The 21,066-nt window shown below is 43.6% G+C and overlaps 1 protein-coding gene across 3 annotated transcripts in view; it reads left to right on the top strand.

The window, feature by feature from the left end:
• Nucleotides 1-21,066, top strand: part of abca2 (ATP-binding cassette, sub-family A (ABC1), member 2) — a 206,323-nt gene that overhangs the window by 154,101 nt on the left and 31,156 nt on the right. For all 3 annotated transcript variants that reach the window (XR_004896101.1, XM_031300882.2, XM_031300881.2), the window contains 5 exons: nt 2,555-2,702; nt 2,941-3,064; nt 16,016-16,148; nt 19,376-19,496; nt 19,688-19,866. Coding sequence is in view for 2 of the 3 variants with exons in the window: in XM_031300882.2 (XP_031156742.1) it covers nt 2,555-2,702; nt 2,941-3,064; nt 16,016-16,148; nt 19,376-19,496; nt 19,688-19,866 (705 nt within the window). In the remaining variant the exon portion in view is untranslated. The remainder of the gene's footprint in view (nt 1-2,554; nt 2,703-2,940; nt 3,065-16,015; nt 16,149-19,375; nt 19,497-19,687; nt 19,867-21,066) is intronic.

Genomic DNA, 21,066 nt, shown 5'->3' with positions numbered 1-21,066 from the left:
ATGCAGGAGGCTAATCGATTCAGAGTGGCACATCCACAACACCCTGTGAGTACTTTAAATTGTGTACTGCAATTAGAATGATTAATGATTGATTAGGAGCCTCTGCAGAGTTTGTATGATAACAATAGTATAGTAAGTCTTGCTGATCTGTTTCAGCTGCTGAAGCCATTCCTGGAGGAAGTCTCCGGGCATACATCACGTGTGCCAGAAACTTGCAAAAAAAGCTGCCACTGCAGAGCAAGACCCTCCAGTGTTTGTCGGCCATGGACCCAATACTGAGAGGGCACTTAAACTGGGTCTGAACTGAGGAAACTCACTGCAATGATGGATCACCTGCAGCCTGATGTTGACACACACCAGGAAATTATCCAGTACAATGTAGATCAGTCCCTGCCTAGCTTCCAAGATGGAGATGATGTTGTGAGGTGGTGGGCCTGTGTTGACGATACTGGAAAATATCCAGGCCTGTGTCAAGCAGTGAAAGCTGCAATGTCAATATTCCATGGCCCATTAATTGAATCTTCTTTTAACATAATGGGCAACATCATTGACCAGAAAAGTACGAGCATGAACATCACCACATTCAGCACCATCCAGACTGTCAAATATACTCTAGCTGAGTGCTGTGGACATGTTCAGCCGAGATGATTCAAAATTGAGCCAGTAGATAGAAGGCTGTGTGGGAACATCATTTTGGCTGGAACCAGGGACAAAGCCCAGCGGCAGCAAAAGCAGCTGAAAGTCAGCGAAAGGAAGGTGGAGTTTGGCTGCCAGCTATTACTACTAGTGCTGCTGTAAATAGGGCAGAAGTGGTGGAGGAAGAAAGTGTGCCCCGAAAGAGGCACATGGCAAAACAGAGAAAATTCGGCCAACATAGCAAGGGGGATTGCAGGGGGAGTGTCTCAGGTGAGCCAGAACCTGCCCCTCCCAAGCAGGGCTCAGGCTGGTGGCTTGGCCCATGACAAGGTCAGCCTCCTGGCTTTAGGCTTTACAGAGCCGCTGGTGAGGACAATGCAAGAAGCCAAGGCCCCTTCCAAAAATGAGGGTGGCCTACTCGTAAAGACAAGTCGTTGGGAGAGTTTTTGCCACATGGTGAAAGCTCACCAGGGGGATCCCTACTCAGCGACAGCACGGGACATCCTATCATTCCTGCCGACCCAGCTGGAGGCAGGAAAGTCACTATGCCCTCCACAGAATGTTGGCAGTGGTCAAGCAGTGTGCGTTGGTGCTTCCACACTGAATAAGCATGACTGTTCCCTGGTTTCCTGGTTTCTTAGTGGCTTCCAGGAGCCAGCGGTCTGAAAGGCCAGACCTTTTGTTCGTCTTTGGGTTGTGGACGCGGTCCTTGAAGCACTTCAGCATCCCTCCTGATCTGAAATGGCTCCCTCTTGACACTGGATTCCTTACTTTCTTAAAATGTACCCATACAAATGGAATATGTAACTGTGTGGAGAGATACAATTGTTTACAAGGTAACCTTGGTTCTCTGAGTAAAGAGGCTATCTCTCCAGGTCAAGGTCCCTTGGATAGTATACCAATCAATGTTAATTAGTGAACCCATGCACACCTGGGCCTTTTATGCTTGGACATGGGCCACGTAGCGGTGTGTCTTAAAGTGATATCCACGTCAACTGCCCCAGTGGGTCAGTCCCCGTAGATATGGAATATGTAACTGTGTGGAGAGAACCAAGGTTAACTTTTAACTGAACATTCTCCTCACCATCATATTTTTGGTGACATAAACACAGCAGTTTTGGATCCAAGATCAAGTAATTGTCATGCAACCACTAGATAGACAGATACAGTAGATATAAATATGAAGGCTGACATGCCTGTGACCATAGTACCTTTATTCTTGGCTAAAGTGGTTAAAGATATAAGAGAAAGGGAGAGAAAAGAATAAAAGAGAGGGAGAAGAATATTTGGTAACACTTTACTTGAAGTTATCTACATAATAGTGACTGTCATAAACACATGACACTGTCATGACACATGAACCCTAACCCTAACCATAACCATAACTTGTGACTTCATGACAAAAACCGAATGACACTTACTAAATAAGCGTTATGTCATAAACGTTTATGACTTGTTTATAATGTTTATGACACGTTCATGACAGTGTCATGTCACTCTTATGTAGATACCTTCAAGTAAAGTGTAACCGAATATTTAAGGCATCTCTCTTGATGTTTCTCAAGGAGAAAATTGTGAAAGAAACTCAGCTGCCGACCATACTCCTCACTACTTTGCCTTCATTCTGATGTTTAATGACAAATGAACTCCCTGCATATGCGACCTAGAAAAACAGCAGCAGTGCTGGCTGTGGCTTTTAATACAGTCACTATCACTAATGTGGAATTCAAAATTACCTGTTTAGTATGATGTTTCAAAGAACTCTGACTACTTAAATGTAAATTTAATTATTGCATAATGGTTTTGGTGTAACCTGAAAAACATTAGTGAGTGCTCTGCAGTTTCTTTTTTTCTCTCATGTCCTGAAGCTTTGGACGTCCTCAGTGATTTTGCTCAGGATGAGTGCTCTTCCTTCCAGGTGGTCCATCACTCCCATCATGTACCCAGCATCCTTCTGGTTCGAGGTACCCAGTACAGCCTACGTGTTCCTCATAGTCATCAACCTCTTCATAGGCATCACTGCAACTGTTGCCACTTTCCTACTCCAGCTCTTTGAACATGATAAGGTCAGTTTGACTCTTACCAAACATATTTTGGGGATTTAAAAAGGAATAAAGACTAGAGATTTGTTGTTTCAGTCAGACTCATCATCTCTGCCACATATTTAAAAAAATACATCTAAACATAAAGCCTACTAAATGGATATAGAACATTGTGCAATAGACCTGTTTGCTTTTATACTGCAACGGTATCAGTCGTGGCCTTTGGATATTTTTTGGATGTCACTATTTTCATCTCCTCCAGGATCTGAAAAAAGTCAACAGTTACCTGAAGTCCTGTTTCCTTATCTTCCCCAACTACAACCTGGGCCATGGCCTGATGGAGATGGCCTACAATGAGTACATCAATGAATACTACGCTAAAATAGGTACACTCATCTCGAAGCTATGGATCCATGAGGATATAGTTGACAAACATTACACTATGTAGTAGATGTTCGCTACTCCTAATCCTAGAGCAATTTCTTGAATTTCTCTCACCAGTCTTGTTTCGAAATATAACAGGTCGACAATTAAAGCATGCACTTGTAAATAAGTTAAAGAATTATAACATGTACCTGTCTGTGATAGGTCATTAAAAGAACATAATTTATGTGCTATTTGTCAAGTGCAAACTAGATGACTTTAGAATTTTGTCACTTTAAGAAAAACAAAAAAAAAACATTGTGTGTCATATTTTCACATTTAGTTGCCTTTAATGAAAAAGGATCGTATCCTCAGATTTCAATTATAAAAGAAAAATACAGTATCACCTGTACCTTGAAAATCTACTTTTGTTACAGAAATATTGAATGAAACAATGTTATTAGTATTATTAGTAATTAGTGTTATTTTATATACAGTATTATATATTCTTATTGTCAACAAAAAAACAAAACCACCGATGTGTTGGTCCCTTAATACTTCCCTGCTCTGTCTGTAGCTCTCAGTTTTAACCCCACTGGTTTTAACTAAAGGCGTAAATCTTTAAAAACGCCTTAAAAAATATACATTTTTAAAAATAGTCAGGAATTAGGGCCTGAGCAGTGAAACTGCAAGGGACCTATTGTTTTTGTAAGGAGTATTAGGGCCTGAGCAGTGAAACTGCAAGGGACCTATTGTTTTTGTAAGGATTATTAGGGCCTGAGCAGTGAAACTGCAAGGACCTATTGTTTTTGTAAGGATTATTAGGGCCCGAGCACGAAAGTGCAAGGCCCCAACAGTGCCTTGCACTGAAAGTGCGAAGGAATCTATTGTTTTTGTAAGGATTATTATTAGGGCCCGGGCACGAAAGTGCAAGGCCCCAACGGAGCCTTGCACTGAAAGTGCGAAGGAACCTATTGTTTTTGTAAGGATTATTATTATTAGGGGTCCAAGCCCGAGTCTGGAAGAACCGGCGGTAGCAAAGCTACGCCGTTCGCACAGCAGGGCTGTGGAACCCTATTGTTTTTCCAAGGATTATTTTCCTCCATTTTCCATTATTATTATTCTCTGTGTAAAAGTCCCGCTACAGCCTAAACCGTACATGGTGGGGGGGTGGCATTTTCAGGACTGGTCCAAAACCAAGGACCTCAGGCGCAACAATTGACCCACTTCCACCGCTAGGTGGCACTATAGCAGAAAAAAAGCGTTTGGCCCTGTAACTCCCAAACCATACATTGCACATTCAAAAACCATATATCCTCGTGTTCCCTGGATCCAACTGAATCTCGTGATATAGGCCATTTCCGCTTAGACTTTTATGCGTGAAAAATCGCAATTTATCAAAAACCTACTTTTTCGATCTCCTCCTAGACCGTGCTCCTCCTACTGACCTCACTTACCAAACATTACACATGTGGACCACTAGGTGGCGCTATAATGACGTAAAACATGTTTTTGCAATACTCCCACAATTCATCGCACATTAGAAATCCTGGTAGGTTTGACCAAAAGTTATTAAAAGAATTTTGCCACATTTAAGTATGCCTAATTTACGACCAAACTAAATTTCGTAGCTAGCTATGAAACATGAACTTCAGCATATCTTGGCCAATTAAATGCTATCAGCAAAACATTTCAACTCTGAGGCACTGTACCAAATTTGGCGAAGATTGGCCATTCTAGTCAATGTAGACGTGTTTCGGCCAATAACTCTTTTTAAATGGGACATTTGCGATTGCAATATCTCTGCCGTAGTAATTTCTATCAACATGAAGCTTGTCATGCTTGTTCAGCATGCAGCTCTGTGGCACTGTACCAAATTTGGCAAAGACCAGCCATTAGGGGGTACTATAGTTTGGGCCCTTTTACCTCTTCTGTGGTCGAGCGCGTCGTATACGACGCCAAACGGCACTTCTGATTCATAACTTAATAACTTTATAATTATAACAAGTAGAAACATACTGTTTTTTGGAGCTAAAAGCGAACAGTCGCCCCGTTCTGCTGATGTCTTTGTTGTCTTCCTAGCCCTTACAGAAGGTTTTGTATCCAGTTTTTCGGGGTCTTTGTGCCATTAATCCATACTGTTACATCCAAGATTGATACACTGTCTGTAAGAAATGTAAATAGTTTGTCCTTTATATGAGTTATAATATATATGTAATATATAATATGTTTATTTTTGCAATGGATGACTCCAAATATATAGAACTGTTTTAGACAACACAAATGCTTGTGTGGCATTGCTGTGTGTGTGATATCAATATATATCAGTAAGATTCATGTTCCGTTTTATTTATTTATTTGTCTTTATGGTCCTACAACCTTTTTAACATTCAAGTGACCTCACTGCAGCGCAAATATTCTAATAGCCCAGTTTTTCCTGAAAAGAAATGATGTTCATAGATTGACTGTGGACAACAGGGTTGATGTTTTACAAGCTTTTATAGAAATTAAAACCAGATGGACCAGAGGTTGTTAAAAATCCTTTAAGGCTCTGGGATATTTGCAATGGCAATGTACCGCAGACCTTGCGGCTCATACCTCTCGATATTTCCTGACGTTTGCCTCCCCACCATTACGCTTTGGGTCCCACTTTCGCACGCTCCCCGGGTTGTCGGGGGCGACTGGCATCAGGGGCTACTGGCACCTGGCGCCGGGAGGCTTGGACCCCGTCATAACTGCTTGCAGTTCTAGTTAGGGCCTGAGCACGAAAGTGCGAAGGAACCTATTGTTTTTGTAAGGATTATTATTCTGTGCGTCACTCACATTTTTGAAGGGCTTAGCATGCTGGAAAACACAAAAATTTGCACACATGTCAGACCTGGCAAAAACTACAAAGTTATGTAGTGATTGGACTCAAGCGTTATCAGGGGGCTCCATAGCGCCCTCTAACGAGCTTCGGAATTCTGAAAAAAATGAGAAGTTAATATACCAAATTTTGAGGGAACATAGGTCTCATCTTGAAGTCCATAGAGCATTTTTTTTTTATTTTTCCAAAAAAAAAATTGTAACTTTAGTAACCCCCCAGGCAAGGGGCGAGGGCCCGTCATTGCTGTTTGCAGCTTTAATTAGGGCACTGAAAGTGCGAAGGAACCTATTGTTTTTCATAAGATTATTATTATTAGGGCCCGAGCACGAAAGTGCGAAGGAACCTATTGTTTTTCATAAGATTATTATTAGGGCCCGAGCACGAAAGTGCAAGGCCCCAACGGTGCCTTGCACTGAAAGTGCGAAGGAACCTATTGTTTTTCATAAGATTATTATTATTTTTTTTTTTTTTTTTTACCAATTCCTCGTCACATTTTTGAGGGGGTTAGCATGCACGAAAACTCACAAAAATTTGCACACATGTCACAACTGGTGAAAATTGCAAAGTTCTGTAGTGATTGGGCTCGGGCGTTGCCAGGGGGCTCCATAGCGCCCCCTAACGTGCGCCTTATATACGAAAACTCACTCACAAAACTCACAAAAATTGGCCCCCGCATAAACACCTGGGAGCTTTGCGAGAATGTACAGCGATTCGGCCCAAACCTGAAAGTGGGCTCCATAGCGCCCCCTAATGCCTGGAAGGCCTTAACTTGGACATACAGTGCCTTGCGAAAGTATTCGGCCCCCTTGAACTTTTCGACCTTTTGCCACATTTCAGGCTTCAAACACAAAGATATAAAAATGTAATTTTTTGTGAAGAATCAACAACAAGTGGGACACAATCATGAAGTGGAACGAAATTTATTGGATATTTCAAACTTTTTTAACAAATAAAAAACTGAAACATTGGGCGTGCAAAATTATTCAGCCCCTTTACTTTCAGTGCAGCAAACACTCTCCAGAAGTTCAGTGAGGATCTCTGAATGATCCAATGTTGACCTAAATGACTAATGATGATAAATAGAATCCACCTGTGTGTAATCAAGTCTCCGTATAAATGCACCTGCTCTGTGATAGTCTCAGAGGTCCGTTTAAAGCACAGAGAGCATCGTGAAGAACAAGGAACACACCAGGCAGGTCCGAGATACTGTTGTGGAGAAGTTTAAAGCCGGATTTGGATACAAAAAGATTTCCCAAGCTTTAAACATCCCAAGGAGCACTGTGCAAGCGATAATATTGAAATGGAAGGAGTATCAGACCACTGCAAATCTACGAAGACCCGGCCGTCCCTCTAAACTTTTAGCTCATACAAGGAGAAGACTGATCAGAGATGCAGCCAAGAGGCCCATGATCACTCTGGATGAACTGCAGAGATCTACAGCTGAGGTGGGAGACTCTGTCCATAGGACAACAATCAGTCGTATACTGCACAAATCTGGCCTTTATGGAAGAGTGGCAAGATGAAAGCCATTTCTTAAAGATATCCATAAAAAGTGTTGTTTAAAGTTTGCCACAAGCCACCTGGGAGACACACCAAACATGTGGAAGAAGGTGCTCTGGTCAGATGAAACCAAAATCAAACTTTTTGGCAACAATGCAAAACGTTATGTTTGGCGTAAAAGCAACACAGCTCATCACCCTGAACACACCATCCCCACTGTCAAACATGGTGGTGGCAGCATCATGGTTTGGGCCTGCTTTTCTTCAGCAGGGACAGGGAAGATGGTTAAAATTGATGGGAAGATGGATGGAGCCAAATACAGGACCATTCTGGAAGAAAACCTGATGGAGTCTGCAAAAGACCTGAGACTGGGACAAAGATTTGTCTTCCAACAAGACAATGATCCAAAACATAAAGCAAAATCTACAATGGAATGGTTCACAAATAAACATATCCAGGTGTTAGAATGGCCAAGTCAAAGTCCAGACCTGAATCCAATCGAGAATCTGTGGAAAGAACTGAAAACTGCTGTTCACAAATGCTCTCCATCCAACCTCACTGAGCTCGAGCTGTTTTGCAAAGAGGAATGGGCAAAAATTTCAGTCTCTCGATGTGCAAAACTGATAGAGACATACCCCAAGTGACTTACAGCTGTAATCGCCACAAAAGGTGGCGCTACAAAGTATTAACTTAAGGGGGCTGAATAATTTTGCACACCCAATGTTTCAATTTTTATTTGTTAAAAAAGTTTGAAATATCCAATAAACCTGGAGAGCAGAAGCCGCCAGAATAATATAAAGATAGTCGGTCTCCCCGAAAATATCGAAAGTGCTCAACCAACGGGTTTTTTTCTCTCAACTCCTGTTTGAGGTTTTTGGTGAACACATACAAGAATCAGCCCTGGAATGAGCCCACCACACAGCAGCAGCTAAGCCAGGCCCTGGTGAGAAACCCAGAGAAGTCGTGATAGGGTTCCACAGATTATGGACCTGTGAGCTAGTGATGCGTGAGGCTCGGAAACTGAGGGGTAAGCTGAAGTACAAGAACTCTCCAATAAGTCAACGCTCTGTCTACTGAGACATGAGGAAGGAGCTTTATAATGTGGACCTCAAACCCACCCTCCACTATTGGGCCAAGCTGTTCATTACGACCAGGGAAGGAAAGAGGCGAGGACGCTCCCAAGGACGCTCAGGATTTTATCACATCTCAGATCGGGACCCACAGAGGACTAAATTTGTCCGATACGGCTATGTTAGAATGGCACAAGGAACTGGTTATCGCTAATTCTATGCCCAGACTGTGGGTTAACTTTAGCCTGATTGCTCTTAGCAACTAGCCACTAGGGCTGCAGGATTTGGAGAAAAAGTCATATTGCGATTGCGATTTACAATGCTGCAGTTGAGATATAATGGTATCATGAGTTGGCTAGCATACTGCCATATTGCTGACTTGTCTGAACTAATCTGTTGTTCTGGGAGATAGGAACACTCGCTGTGCAATGGACACTTAAGGTTCAGTTTAGACATTGTGGATCTCAGGTCTATCAAACTTAGGTTTGATAGATGGTCACGTGATGTGTTTTGTTTGTCTACAATATATGTGTGTGTGTGTGTGTGTGTGTTTTCTTGGTTTTTTGTTGTTTTTTCTCCTTGCTCCGCAGAGGCATAAATCCTGCTTATGTTTCTTCAGTACTGTTCTGCTCTTCCCCCCCCCCCCCCTCCCACACACACAATACTTTTTACTTACTTATCTTTATTACGTACCTTTATTTGTTAATTTATTTTAGTTTGGTCTATTTTGTTTTGTATGTCTATATAGGTGTGTATGTGTGCATGTGCGCGTGGTTTGTCAGTGACAAACGACACAAAATTATACCTTGTTTACCACTGCTGTCACGGAATGACCAGGAGTCAGACTGGTGGTAAGTGAAACAGGCTTTATTCACAAAATCCAACAGGAGAAATGGTCAGCTGGCAGAACACAACACAGAACTTAGCTGGGGTAGTTAGAGTCTTAGGGAGGCAGCAGATGTCGAGAGGTAGATAGCAGGCAGAATCTTCAGGTAGGCAATGGTAACGTAGCAGGAGAGAGTCTAGGTGTCTTGTAGCGATGAGACCAGACAAAGAGTGAATGAGCGTGTGCCGTATATAAAGATGGAGACTAATGAGGTGCAGGTGGTGAACTGATGATTTGGCCTGATGAAGTGCAGGTGTGCGTGATCAGTACTGAGGAGATAGTGAACGGATGGGAGGAGCGAATGATGGGGAATGTGAACGAGCGGGAGGAGTGAGTGCTGGTGACGGTGGGACCCTGACAGTACCCCCCCCCCCCCCCTCCTGAGGCGGCTCCCGACGATAGTGAAGAGGGGCGAACACGGCGACGAGGTCTACCCCGACCCCTGGGGGCGGGGCAATCAGGATGGTCGACGTGGAACTGAGTGAGGAGAGCGGGGTCCAGAATGTCATTGCGTGGCACCCACGACCGTTCCTCTGGACCGTAGTCCTCCCAGTCGACCAGGTACTCCAGGTGCGGACCTCGCCGCCGTGAGTCCATGATGGTGCGGACTCGATAGATAGCCTCCTCATCAACGGGAATGGGAGGAGGAGGCACCTCGCTGTCAGGGTCTGTGGAAGGAGAGGAGACAGGGCCAGTGAAGGGTTTCAGAAGAGAGACATGGAATGATGGTGAGATCTTGTTCTGCGGTGGAAGGTTTAGCCTGTATGTGACGTTGTTCAACTGCTTCTGTATGGTGAAGGGTCCAATGTACCGAGGACTCAGCTTGCGGCAGGGCAGGCAAAGGCGGATGTCCAGAGTCGAAAGCCACACCTTTTGGCCAGGTTGGTACTGAGGAGGATCGGACCGACGACGGTCAGCTTGCTCCTTGTGCCTCCGCACAGCTTGTTGGAGCTGTACGTGAGCCGATTCCCATACCCTCTCACTCTGATGGAACCAGTGGTCGACAGCTGGGACCTCCGAGGACTCTCCCGACCAGGGGAAGAGAGGAGGTTGGTAACCCAGGATGCACTGAAACGGGGTGAGCCCCGTAGTGGACTGACGCATGGAGTTCTGGGCGTATTCCGCCCATGGGAGGAAACGGCTCCAGCTGTCCTGGTTCTGGTGACAATACGTCCTCAAATAACGTCCGATTTCCTGGATCTTCCACTCAGTCTGTCTGTTAGTCTGAGGATGGTATCCTGAAGACAGGCTAACTGTAACCCCGAGGAGCCTGAAGAAAGCGTGACAAACCCTGGAGATGAATTGCGGCCCTCTATCCGACACGATGTCTTCGGGAATGCCGAAGTTTCGGAATACGTAGCTGAAGAGGGCCTCTGCGGTCACGAGAGCGGTAGGGAGTCCGGGCAGGGGAATCAGCTTACAACCCTTAGAGAATCTATCCACAACGACGAGGATACAAGTGTGGCCATTGGATCTGGGGAGGTCGGTCGGGACCATGGGCGTTGTGGAATGGGGAGCGGCATGAGCTTGCCTTCTGGGAGTGTTGGTTATGGCGCAGACTGAGCATCCAGAGACATATCGGGAAACATCCTGAGAGATGGACGGCCACCAGTACCGCTGACTGAGGAGCGAGAGGGTACGCCTGCTGCCCGGATGTCCCGAACCGGGAGCAGTGTGAGCGGAGTCCAACAGGGCGACACGAAACTGATGAGGCACGAAGGTCAACTCCGCTGGACCTCCTGGCGGAGCGGGATGAAGAAGGTTCTCCTGGGAGATCCGCTCGTCGATATCCCAGATGATAGGGCTGACGAGCATGGCTGGAGGGAGGATAGGTTCGGGTTGGAGATCTTCAGATGACAGCTGATGCAGACGAGAGAGAGCATCCGCCTTTCCGTTCTTACTGCCAGGACGGTAGGTGACGAGGAAATCAAAGTGGGTGAAGAAGAGGGCCCAAAGAGCCTGGCTGGGATTTAGTCGCTTAGCCTCTTGGATATACTCCAGATTGTGGTGGTCGGTTATGACCTCAACCTGGTTATTGGCTCCCTCCAGCCAATGCCTCCATTCCTCTAGGGCAAGCTTTATGGCAAGCAGTTCTCAATTCCCGATGTCATAATTCCGCTCTGCTGGGGAAAGCTTCTTGGAGAAGAAGGCACATGGATGGAGTCTGGGAGGAGTCCCCTGCCGCTGGGAAAGGACAGCTCCTACACCGGTGGAGAACGCGTCGACCTCAACAACGAAGGGCAGGTCTGTGTTGGGATGAATCAGGACGGGAGCGGTCAAGAAGGCATCCTTGAGGCGTTTAAAGGCGGTGATGACTTCAGGAGACAGGGACAACACCTTCGGCTGGCCCTTTAAGGCTGAGGTCAGAGAAGCACTGACAATGCTGTAGTTGTGAATAAATCTTCTGTAAAAGTTGGCGAATCCAAGGAAGCATTGCAGATCCTTTACCGTGGAGGGTTGAGGCCAGTTCCGAATGGTATCCACCTTCTTCTGATCCATCTGAATTCCATGTTGGCCGATGATGTAGCCCAGGAACTGCACAGAGGTGGTGTGAAACTCACACTTCTCCAGTTTGAGATACAGTTTATGGCCTCTGAGTTGCTCCAAAACCAGGCGGACGTGGTGCCGATGCTCAGACAGGGAGGAGGAATAGATGAGAATGTCGTCTATGTAGACAACCACGAATCTGTTGAGGAACTCCCGGAATACCTCGTTCATGAACCCCTGAAAGACCGCTGGAGCGTTGGACAATCCGAAGGGCATGACCCTGTATTCATAATGACCCGAAGGCGTGACGAATGCCGTCTTCCATTCATCACCTCGACGAATGCGGATCAAGTTGTATGCACTGCGTAGATCCAATTTGGTGAAGATGCAGGCCCTACGCAGCTGCTCCAGTGCGGCAGGAACCAGAGGAAGGGGATAGCTGAACTTCACTGTTTGAGAGTTGAGGGGTCTGTAGTCAATGCATGGCTTCAAACCTCCGTCCTTCTTGGCCACAACAAAGAAGCTGGAAGCGGCAGAGGAAGTAGATGTTCTGATGAACTGCTGCTGAAGAGCCTCCTCTACATACTCCTCCATGGCCTTCTGTTCCGGGATGGATAGAGGATAAACCCGGCCTTTAGGGAGAGTGGCTCCAGAAATGGCGAATCCGACCCCGACCCAGCGGTTTTCCTTGGATAGTTTGGACTCTGAGCTCTTGACGGCTTCGGCGTTTGCGGACCCTTAGTTTTTGTAGGCGTGGGATGGAGATGAAGTTCCCCGTTGAGCCAGAGTCAATGAGGGCTTGCGCTGCGACACAGATACGTGAGGTCAACACATGTACAGGAGTACGAATCAGGGTTTCGATTTTCGGAGGAAGTTGAATGGAACTCACCGCTGAGCGCTGGGGTCGAACCGGGCAGTCTCCGATGAGATGTTTATCGCCCCCACAGTATAAACAGAGCTTGAGTTGGATACGGCGCTGACGCTGCATAGGTGACAGGTGAGTAGAATCAATCTGCCTGGGCTCAGATGCTGGGGAAACGACAGTTGGAGCCGAGGGCGGAGGAGTGACAGCAGTAGCAGGATTTTCACAGGCAGATAAACGCTGAGACACAGAAACAGTCTTCTGAATAAGATTCTCGAGACCCATTGTGTCATCATATACTACCACCAGCTGGCGGACATCTGAGTTGAGACCATGTCGAAAGGCAGTGATGAGGGCAGTCTCGTTCCAACCACTACCTGCCGCCAACGTGCGGAACCGAAGAGCATATGTACTCACAGACGAATTCCCTTGGCGAAGCCTGTAGAGTTTGTCATGAACGGTGAGATCAGCAGCCGCCTGTCCGAAAACCTCCTTGAAGTGTTGAATGAAGTTAGAAAGGGATTTCACCACTTGGGAGTCCGAATTCCAGAGAGATTGGGCCCACTGGAGAGCTCGGCCTGACAACAGGGAGATGACAAAGGCCACCCGGGCCGAATCATTGTTAAATTGATGAGCCTGCATTTGGAAGTATAGCGAAACCTGAAGCAGAAACCCGCTGCAATCCTCCGCCTATCCAGTGAATGTCGCTGGTCGGGCCATGGGACTCGCAGAGGCAGCAGACAAAGAAGCGAATGTTTGCGGAAGCAGATGCTGGCGTGCTGAGAGGAGGATCTCTTCGGGTATGGTGGGTGGATTACTGGGTGGTGATGGCAGGAGAGACTGACGAACAGCTTGCACCAGCTCCACGAATGGATCGCGTAAAGGATTCTCCACGGGCTCCGTCGTATTCTGCAATGTTGGTCTGGTCTTCTGTCACGGAATGACCAGGAGTCAGACTGGTGGTAAGTGAAACAGGCTTTATTCACAAAATCCAACAGGAGAAATGGTCAGCTGGCAGAACACAACACAGAACTTAGCTGGGGTAGTTAGAGTCTTAGGGAGGCAGCAGATGTCGAGAGGTAGATAGCAGGCAGAATCTTCAGGTAGGCAATGGTAACGTAGCAGGAGAGAGTCTAGGTGTCTTGTAGCGATGAGACCAGACAAAGAGTGAATGAGCGTGTGCCGTATATAAAGATGGAGACTAATGAGGTGCAGGTGGTGAACTGATGATTTGGCCTGATGAAGTGCAGGTGTGCGTGATCAGTACTGAGGAGATAGTGAACGGATGGGAGGAGTGAATGATGGGGAATGTGAACGAGTGGGAGGAGTGAGTGCTGGTGACGGTGGGACCCTGACAACTGCCTCCTACCGCTGTGTCAAATATTGTGAAATTCAAATAAAAAGGGCTGAAAAAAATAAACTACAGTGTTTGTGTTGAACAACAATGGAACTCTATGTCACAGAGGAATAAGAAACCAGGCTTTGTGATAACAATACTTGTTAGTTGGATACATTCATTGTTGGTTTGGATCTTTTTACAAGATTTGTTGACAGTAAAAAAAAAACAAATTATTTCCAGCCTTATACTACTTTTAAATAGAAAAACAGTTGAATCAGATAATGGGACATTTACCCAAGAGTAAACGTGTATATACAATACAGGAAAAAAATAATTTTGGCTGCACATAACTCAGACAAAGAATTATTTACATTGTTACAATCTTAACACCAGTGGAGGAATGTAACAAAGTACATTTACTCAAGTACTGTACTTAAGTATAAATTTATGGTACTTGTACTCTACTTGAGCCTTTTCTTTTCATGCCACTTTCTACTTCTACTCTACTACATTTCAGAGAGAAATATTGTACTTTTTACTCCACTACATTAATCTGACAGCTTTAGTTCTAGTGCTAGTACTTTTACATTTAATACTTTAACTACATTTTCCTTATGATACTTTTATTTAAGTAACATTTTCAATGCAGGACTACAGTATGGTATTTGTACTTTTACTAAAGTAAAGGATCTGTATACTTCTTCCACCTCTGTTTAACACAAGTATACTTCTTCGACCATATATACTTTTTCATCACACTGTAAACAACATAGAGCCCCGTAAAGCTGAAAGATATTTTATGCATTTTACAGCTTCTTGATCATGCAAATGGTTGATTTATTGTAAAGTTTTTATCCACTTAGTGGGGTTTTTAATTAACCCTTTTTACTAGAGCTGTCAAAATAACGGGTTAATTTAGATTAATTAATCTGAGAAAAAATAACGCGTTTAAAAAAAATAACGCAGATTAATCCGTTCCATATTGACGTTTGACCCGGAGCCGTTCTAGCCACCATTGGACTGTAAAATGAAGGAGGGAGACGAGAATGTGCTGCCTGGATCATTAATTGGAACATTTACTTGTAAAAATCTTCTTCCTGCCAACCCTGGTTACCGAAATCTGGTGCCACTGATATGTCTGCGCTTCTCTCTGATGCTCTGAAACAGACGATACACAAACACCGCTGCACGTGACGCTAGTTAACACTATACTCGACAGCAGCTAACGTTAGCCTACCGCTAGCTAGTAGCTGGATTAAAAACGGTTAAAATGCTGACAGCTAACGCTAAATGGTGTAAAGTTTGACTGTGTTTTACTGTAGAGGATTCAACATGTATGTATGTAACAATGTGCAGCTGCCGTCGGGAAAACAACAAAGACGGTGCATTCAAAGAAACTGGTAAACTACAGCCTCGTGGTGCATTTGAAGTTATTGTAAATGTCCTTTTCCCATCTGATGGTTGTTTTTGTCATTCAACAGCAATTTACTAGTGAAATAAGTTATTGTTATACATTATTATTAAATCATTTAATTTTGACCATATGAGCTTTGCAATAAACAAGCCGTTCTTTAATGTCACCAACTGTTGTTTAGTACCCTTTTTTTTCTTTTCTTTTTTGACTTTCTTAAAAATCGGTTCAGGCACCATTAATTATGTATGTGATTAATTTTGATTAATTAATCACAGAGTATGTAATTAATTAGATTAAATGTTTTAATTGATTGACAGCCCTACTTTTTACATAACGTGGACAGTCGGAATTTTGAGAATACGAGGAACAATTCTTTTTTTTCAGCTTCTTTTTAGGCTAAGTGGGTTTTCTTTGGCAATCTTTTAAACAAAACGTGCTTTTTCGGGGTTGGGACGGTTAAAGTAGACCGAAACAAAGATGTAATTCTATGACATTTTATTTGTGAGAGTAAAGTAAGAAGATATAAGTTATTGTGAATGTGTGTTTTCAGGCCAGTTTGACAAGATGAAGTCTCCATTTGAGTGGGACATTGTGACCCGAGGACTAGTTGCCATGACAATCGAAGGCTTTGTTGGCTTTCTCATTACCATCCTCTGCCAGTACAACTTCCTCAGGAAACCCACGTGAGTGTTGTGTGTTTGAGTGTGTGAGGTTTCAATTTTTACTGTCACTCCTTCAGAATTAAAGAGTAACCTTAGAGCTACCATTTTACAATTAATAAATTATGCATTACAGAGAAGGCTATACTAGGTACCAGCTTCCCCACCCACAGTAGAAAAAAACATATAATGCAATGCAAACACAAGAAAGTTATGTTTGCAGTTGTATGTTTGACTGATTGATGACTTACTTTATCTCAACTATCTATTCATCTTACTTTAAAGGACAATTCCGGTGCAAAACGAACCTAGGGGTTATTAACAGATGTGTACCCACTCTGTCGCTCTCTGTGACATGTTTTCATGCTAATCGAATGAGTTTTTAGCTTGAAAGACGCTAGCGCGGACCGCTGATTAGCTTACCATGCTAGTATTCGGGGCACAGGGAAAGTAAAAACAAATCGCTATTTATACCACTAAGAAGGCCACACTTCAACGGTAGCATAATGAGGGTCCCTAAATGTTAACCGAAGCATTGAGAACTTTGTAAGTGTACAGACAGTTTATTGAAAAGATAGATTATAAAGACACTCGCGTTCATGTTTACATGCCGCCGCCGTCTTGAAAACCAGTCATGACTTACAGCTGGCGATGCAAACTAAAATCAAAAGCAATTTCCTCAATATATCTGAAATAATCGCACTCTGCATAACTTGTCTAGTGTACTTACTCAGTGGATAACTGTCCATCTGGTCCCTCCGGTCTGGGTCGCCGTCTCCAATTTATTTTCGGGACATGGAAAAAAGTTCAGTACTGCCCTGTTTATCAGAGAGGGGAAATCTTCAGACTGTACAAAACACTGCATCTCTTGGGTGTCGTGACACAACAGGTCCCACTCCATGCAACAGACACTCCTGTTCCGTGGCCATAGCTTCACAATGTCCGCAGGTACACCACCAGTTTCCCGAAGTACGAGGCTGTGCATTGACTACCGGTAGTTCTCTCTCTCTCGTAGCCCTTTCACGGAGCTCCCACAGCTCTTCGTTCAATAAACTGTCTGTACACTTACAATGTTCTCAATGCTTCGGTTAACATTTAGGGAGTCTCATTATGCTACCGTTGAAGTGTGGTGATATTTTGAGCCTTTTTAGTGGTATAAATAGCGATTTGTTTTTACTTTCCCTGTGCCCCGAATACTAGCGTTGTAAGCTAATCAGCGGTCCACGCTAGCGTCTTTCAAGCTACAAACACATTTGATTAGCATGAAAACATGTCCCAGAGAGCAACAGAGTGGGTACACATCTGTTAATAACCCCTAGGTTCGTTTTGCGCCGGAATTGTCCTTTAAGTATTGTCTCTCTCCTAGGGATGCAATCAAATATGAATACAGTATTCCGAAATAAACATATAATGCAGTGACTATTTGCCACAAATATCCAATCACTTCTTCTCAGAGTCCAATCCAAACATACAGACATCATATTAGTGCTACTATCACCAGATCCCACTCTTCACAGTGATATTAGGATAAAGAAGTGGCTTTTATTATTTTTATTAGATAGTGCAGATAGAGAGGAAATGGGGGAGAGAAATGGGATGACACCCAGCAAAGGGCCGCAGGTCGGATTCGAAACCTGGGCCACTGCCAAGGGTTAAGCCTACATGGGACACACACCAAACCAGGTGAGCTAGAGGTTGCCCAGATATCAGGATCACGGATTCAGATCAAATGAGATTTTAAAAAGTGCTCGTCACTTCACATATTGGCTTATAATCGTCAGATTCAGACATTTTCTTCTGTATCAAAGCTGATTGTTTTCTGTGCAGTGCAAACAGGTACTGCTATGTTGATTGTTGTATGTGCAGTGCAAACATGAACTGCTAGGTTAACAGCAAAAGCAGCTGGATTTTTCATGATGCAAATGTGGCATAAGTTTGATATTTTGATATTAAGTGAGGCTCATCTGCTATACTGAGATTTGTTTTAGTGCAGCATAAAGCTCAGCTGATCCTTGACAGCTGTTATTTTTACCTTATGATCCACTATTGAAACTTGCCATCTTCCCTGACATGACAGTAGACAAGATATTGAAATCAGGTACTGTCTAAAAAGTACATGTCGCAAGTTGACCAAAACACTTCAAACCAACTTAATTTCATCTGGACTTCCTTCCTTTGCATGCACAACCTCCAGTGTTAGAGGAAAATAATGCAATATGGTCCAATGTAATTTGGACTGGTATTTTCTAACTGTACACTGTTACAAAACTTTTTTGTTAGGGTGTGTTTATACCTAGCTCGTTTGGACCATTTTTTTCCAAAACCGGAGGGTTTCATCCCCAGGTTGGATTTGTTCGTTTTGAGCATATGATAACAGAGCAATCATACTCAGATGCGGGGCAAAATAAGTGGGCTTAGATCACCTAGAGAGGGTGGTCTCGGCTCGCCTCCACTCAAACTCTTGAGCAGTTTGTTTGCAGTCAGCATGTAATTGACCCTACCATCTGAAACAACTGGCTTGTGCATTGCCTGATAGGTAAGCAAAATTATTAGATTATCTTTATTAACCTATTTATCATCATAAGCTATTGAGCTTATGATGATAAATAGGTTAATAAAGATAATCTAATAATTTTGCTTACCTGATGAACCGTTTGAAGAACAATTGCTGTGCGGCACCCATTAGAGCCTGTCTCCACAACTTAAAACACATCATCATAGGCTTCACCAAAATCAGTACATTGATTCTAAAAAAAAAAAAGAAGAAAAAAATCTAAAATGTTCATTTCCAACACGACAAACTTTTGGGGTGGCAAATCTTCAAATAAGATGCATTAGTCTAGTCTAGATGCTCACTGGAACTGGATATTTTTTATTGGACTAAACATTGGTATAATAACCACAAACACAATGAAAACAATTGGCAATACACACTGCTGGTTCTCCATAATGAAGAAAAGAAAAGTCTTCCCGGTAACATTTCTGACCAATGAGAGAACAGCTTGCTCACACATGGCATTTGTTTACAACTTTTGGACCACTCTTGAATGTTGCTGTGTGGACACAAACTAACCAAGAGGCAAATAAAACAAGTTTTACAATAGGTTCCTCACACTTTCAGTGCCATGGACCGTTGGATAATCTTTACAATGTTAGGTTATGTTTTAGGAAATGTAGGATGTCACTACATGTGGGTAAAAAGGAACGAAAAGGAAAGATATAACTGAAATAGTTTGTGTGCGTGTGTTTAGGAGGGTGCCAGTCAGCTGCCAGCCTATAGACGATGATGATGTAGACGTGGCTTGTGAAAGACGAAGAGTGTTGCAAGGAGACGCTGACAACGACATGCTGAAGATCGAGAACCTGACAAAGGTTTACACAGTCAGCCCATCAACATTTAGAAAATCCCTAGAAGCTACAGCAATGTGTCTAGCTATGCAAAGAGAGTAAATTAACCTACTGGTTAAAACAACCATCATAAATGTGAAATAGCCATGATTTGTAGTTAAGGTGTTTTAACTTACTAAAATGCTTGTATGGTTTGTATATTTGCATGTGTTTAGGTGTATAAATCCAGGAAGATGGGTCATATCCTGGCAGTGGACCGGCTGTGTCTGGGTGTCCGGCCTGGTGAGTGTTTCGGACTGCTAGGAGTAAATGGAGCTGGAAAGACTACCACCTTCAAGATGCTAACTGGAGATGAGTGCACCACTGGAGGAGAGGCCTTCATCGATGGAAACAGGTCAGTGCCAGAATCAAAATTGATTTAAAATTGATCAAGTTTGTGTTATACCTTTACAGAAAGTGAAGAAAAAGGAATATTAGGCTGTTCAAAAAAATAGCAGTATTTGCATTTTTCTTTACAAACTCAAACATTTACTGTATAAACTGAAAAATGTCTCAAGGGTTTGCTTTACTTTGAATCACTGCACTAATATTTAGTTGGATAACCATTATTTCTGAGAACTGCTTCACATCTGTGTTGCATGGAGTCGACCAACTTCTGGCACCTGTGAACAGGTATTCCAGCCCAGGACGATTGAACTACATTACACAATTCCTCTGCATTACTGGGTTTTGCCTCAGAAACAGCATTTTTGATGTCACCCCACAAGTTTTCTATGGGATTTCTGGGGATTGGGCTGGCTGCTCCATAACATCAATCTTGTTCATCTGGAACCAAGACTTTTCTCGCTTACTGGTGTGTTTTGGGTCATTGTCTTGTTGAAAGACCCATTTCAAAGGCATTTCCTCTTCAGCATAAGGCAACATGACCTCTTCAAGTATTTTGATGTATTGAAACTGATCCATGATCCCTGGTAAATAGGCCCAACACCACAGTATGAGAAACATCCCCATAACATAATTTTTGCACCACCATGCTTTACTGTCTTCACAGTGTACTATGGCTTGAATTCAGTGCATGGGGGTCGTCAGACAAACTGTCTGCGGCCCCTAGACCCAAAAAGACATTTTGGACTCATCAGTCCACAAAATGTTGCCCCATTTCAACCTATTCAGTACATGTCTTTTTTTCAGCAATGAGACTTTGCGGGGGCTTCTAGCGGATAGCTTTGCTTCACATAGCCTTCTTCTAATCGTAACAGTACTCACAGGTAACTTTAAGTCTTCTTTGATTTTCCTGGAGCTGATCATTGGTTGAGCCTTTGCCATTTTGGCTATTCTTCGATCCATTCGAATGGTAGTTGACCGTTTTTTTCCCACGTCGTTCAGGCTTTGGATGCCATTTCAAGGCAATCATTTTGGCTGAGCAGCCTATAATTTTCTGCACTTCTTTATATGTTTTCCCCTCTCCAATCAACTTTTTAATCAAAGTCCGCTGTTCCTCAGAGCAATGTCTGGAACAACCCATTTCGCTGAGTATTTCAGTGTGAAATGCACTATAACCAGCATGCACAACATTTGCTTCCTTCCTTCCTTA

The sequence above is a fragment of the Sander lucioperca genome, chromosome 2 (assembly GCF_008315115.2).
Source record: "Sander lucioperca isolate FBNREF2018 chromosome 2, SLUC_FBN_1.2, whole genome shotgun sequence".
In the NCBI taxonomy this organism is placed as follows: Eukaryota; Metazoa; Chordata; class Actinopteri; order Perciformes; family Percidae; genus Sander; species Sander lucioperca.
The sequence above is the reverse complement of the archived record's forward strand: the minus strand, read 5'-3'. Positions and strand labels throughout refer to the sequence as shown.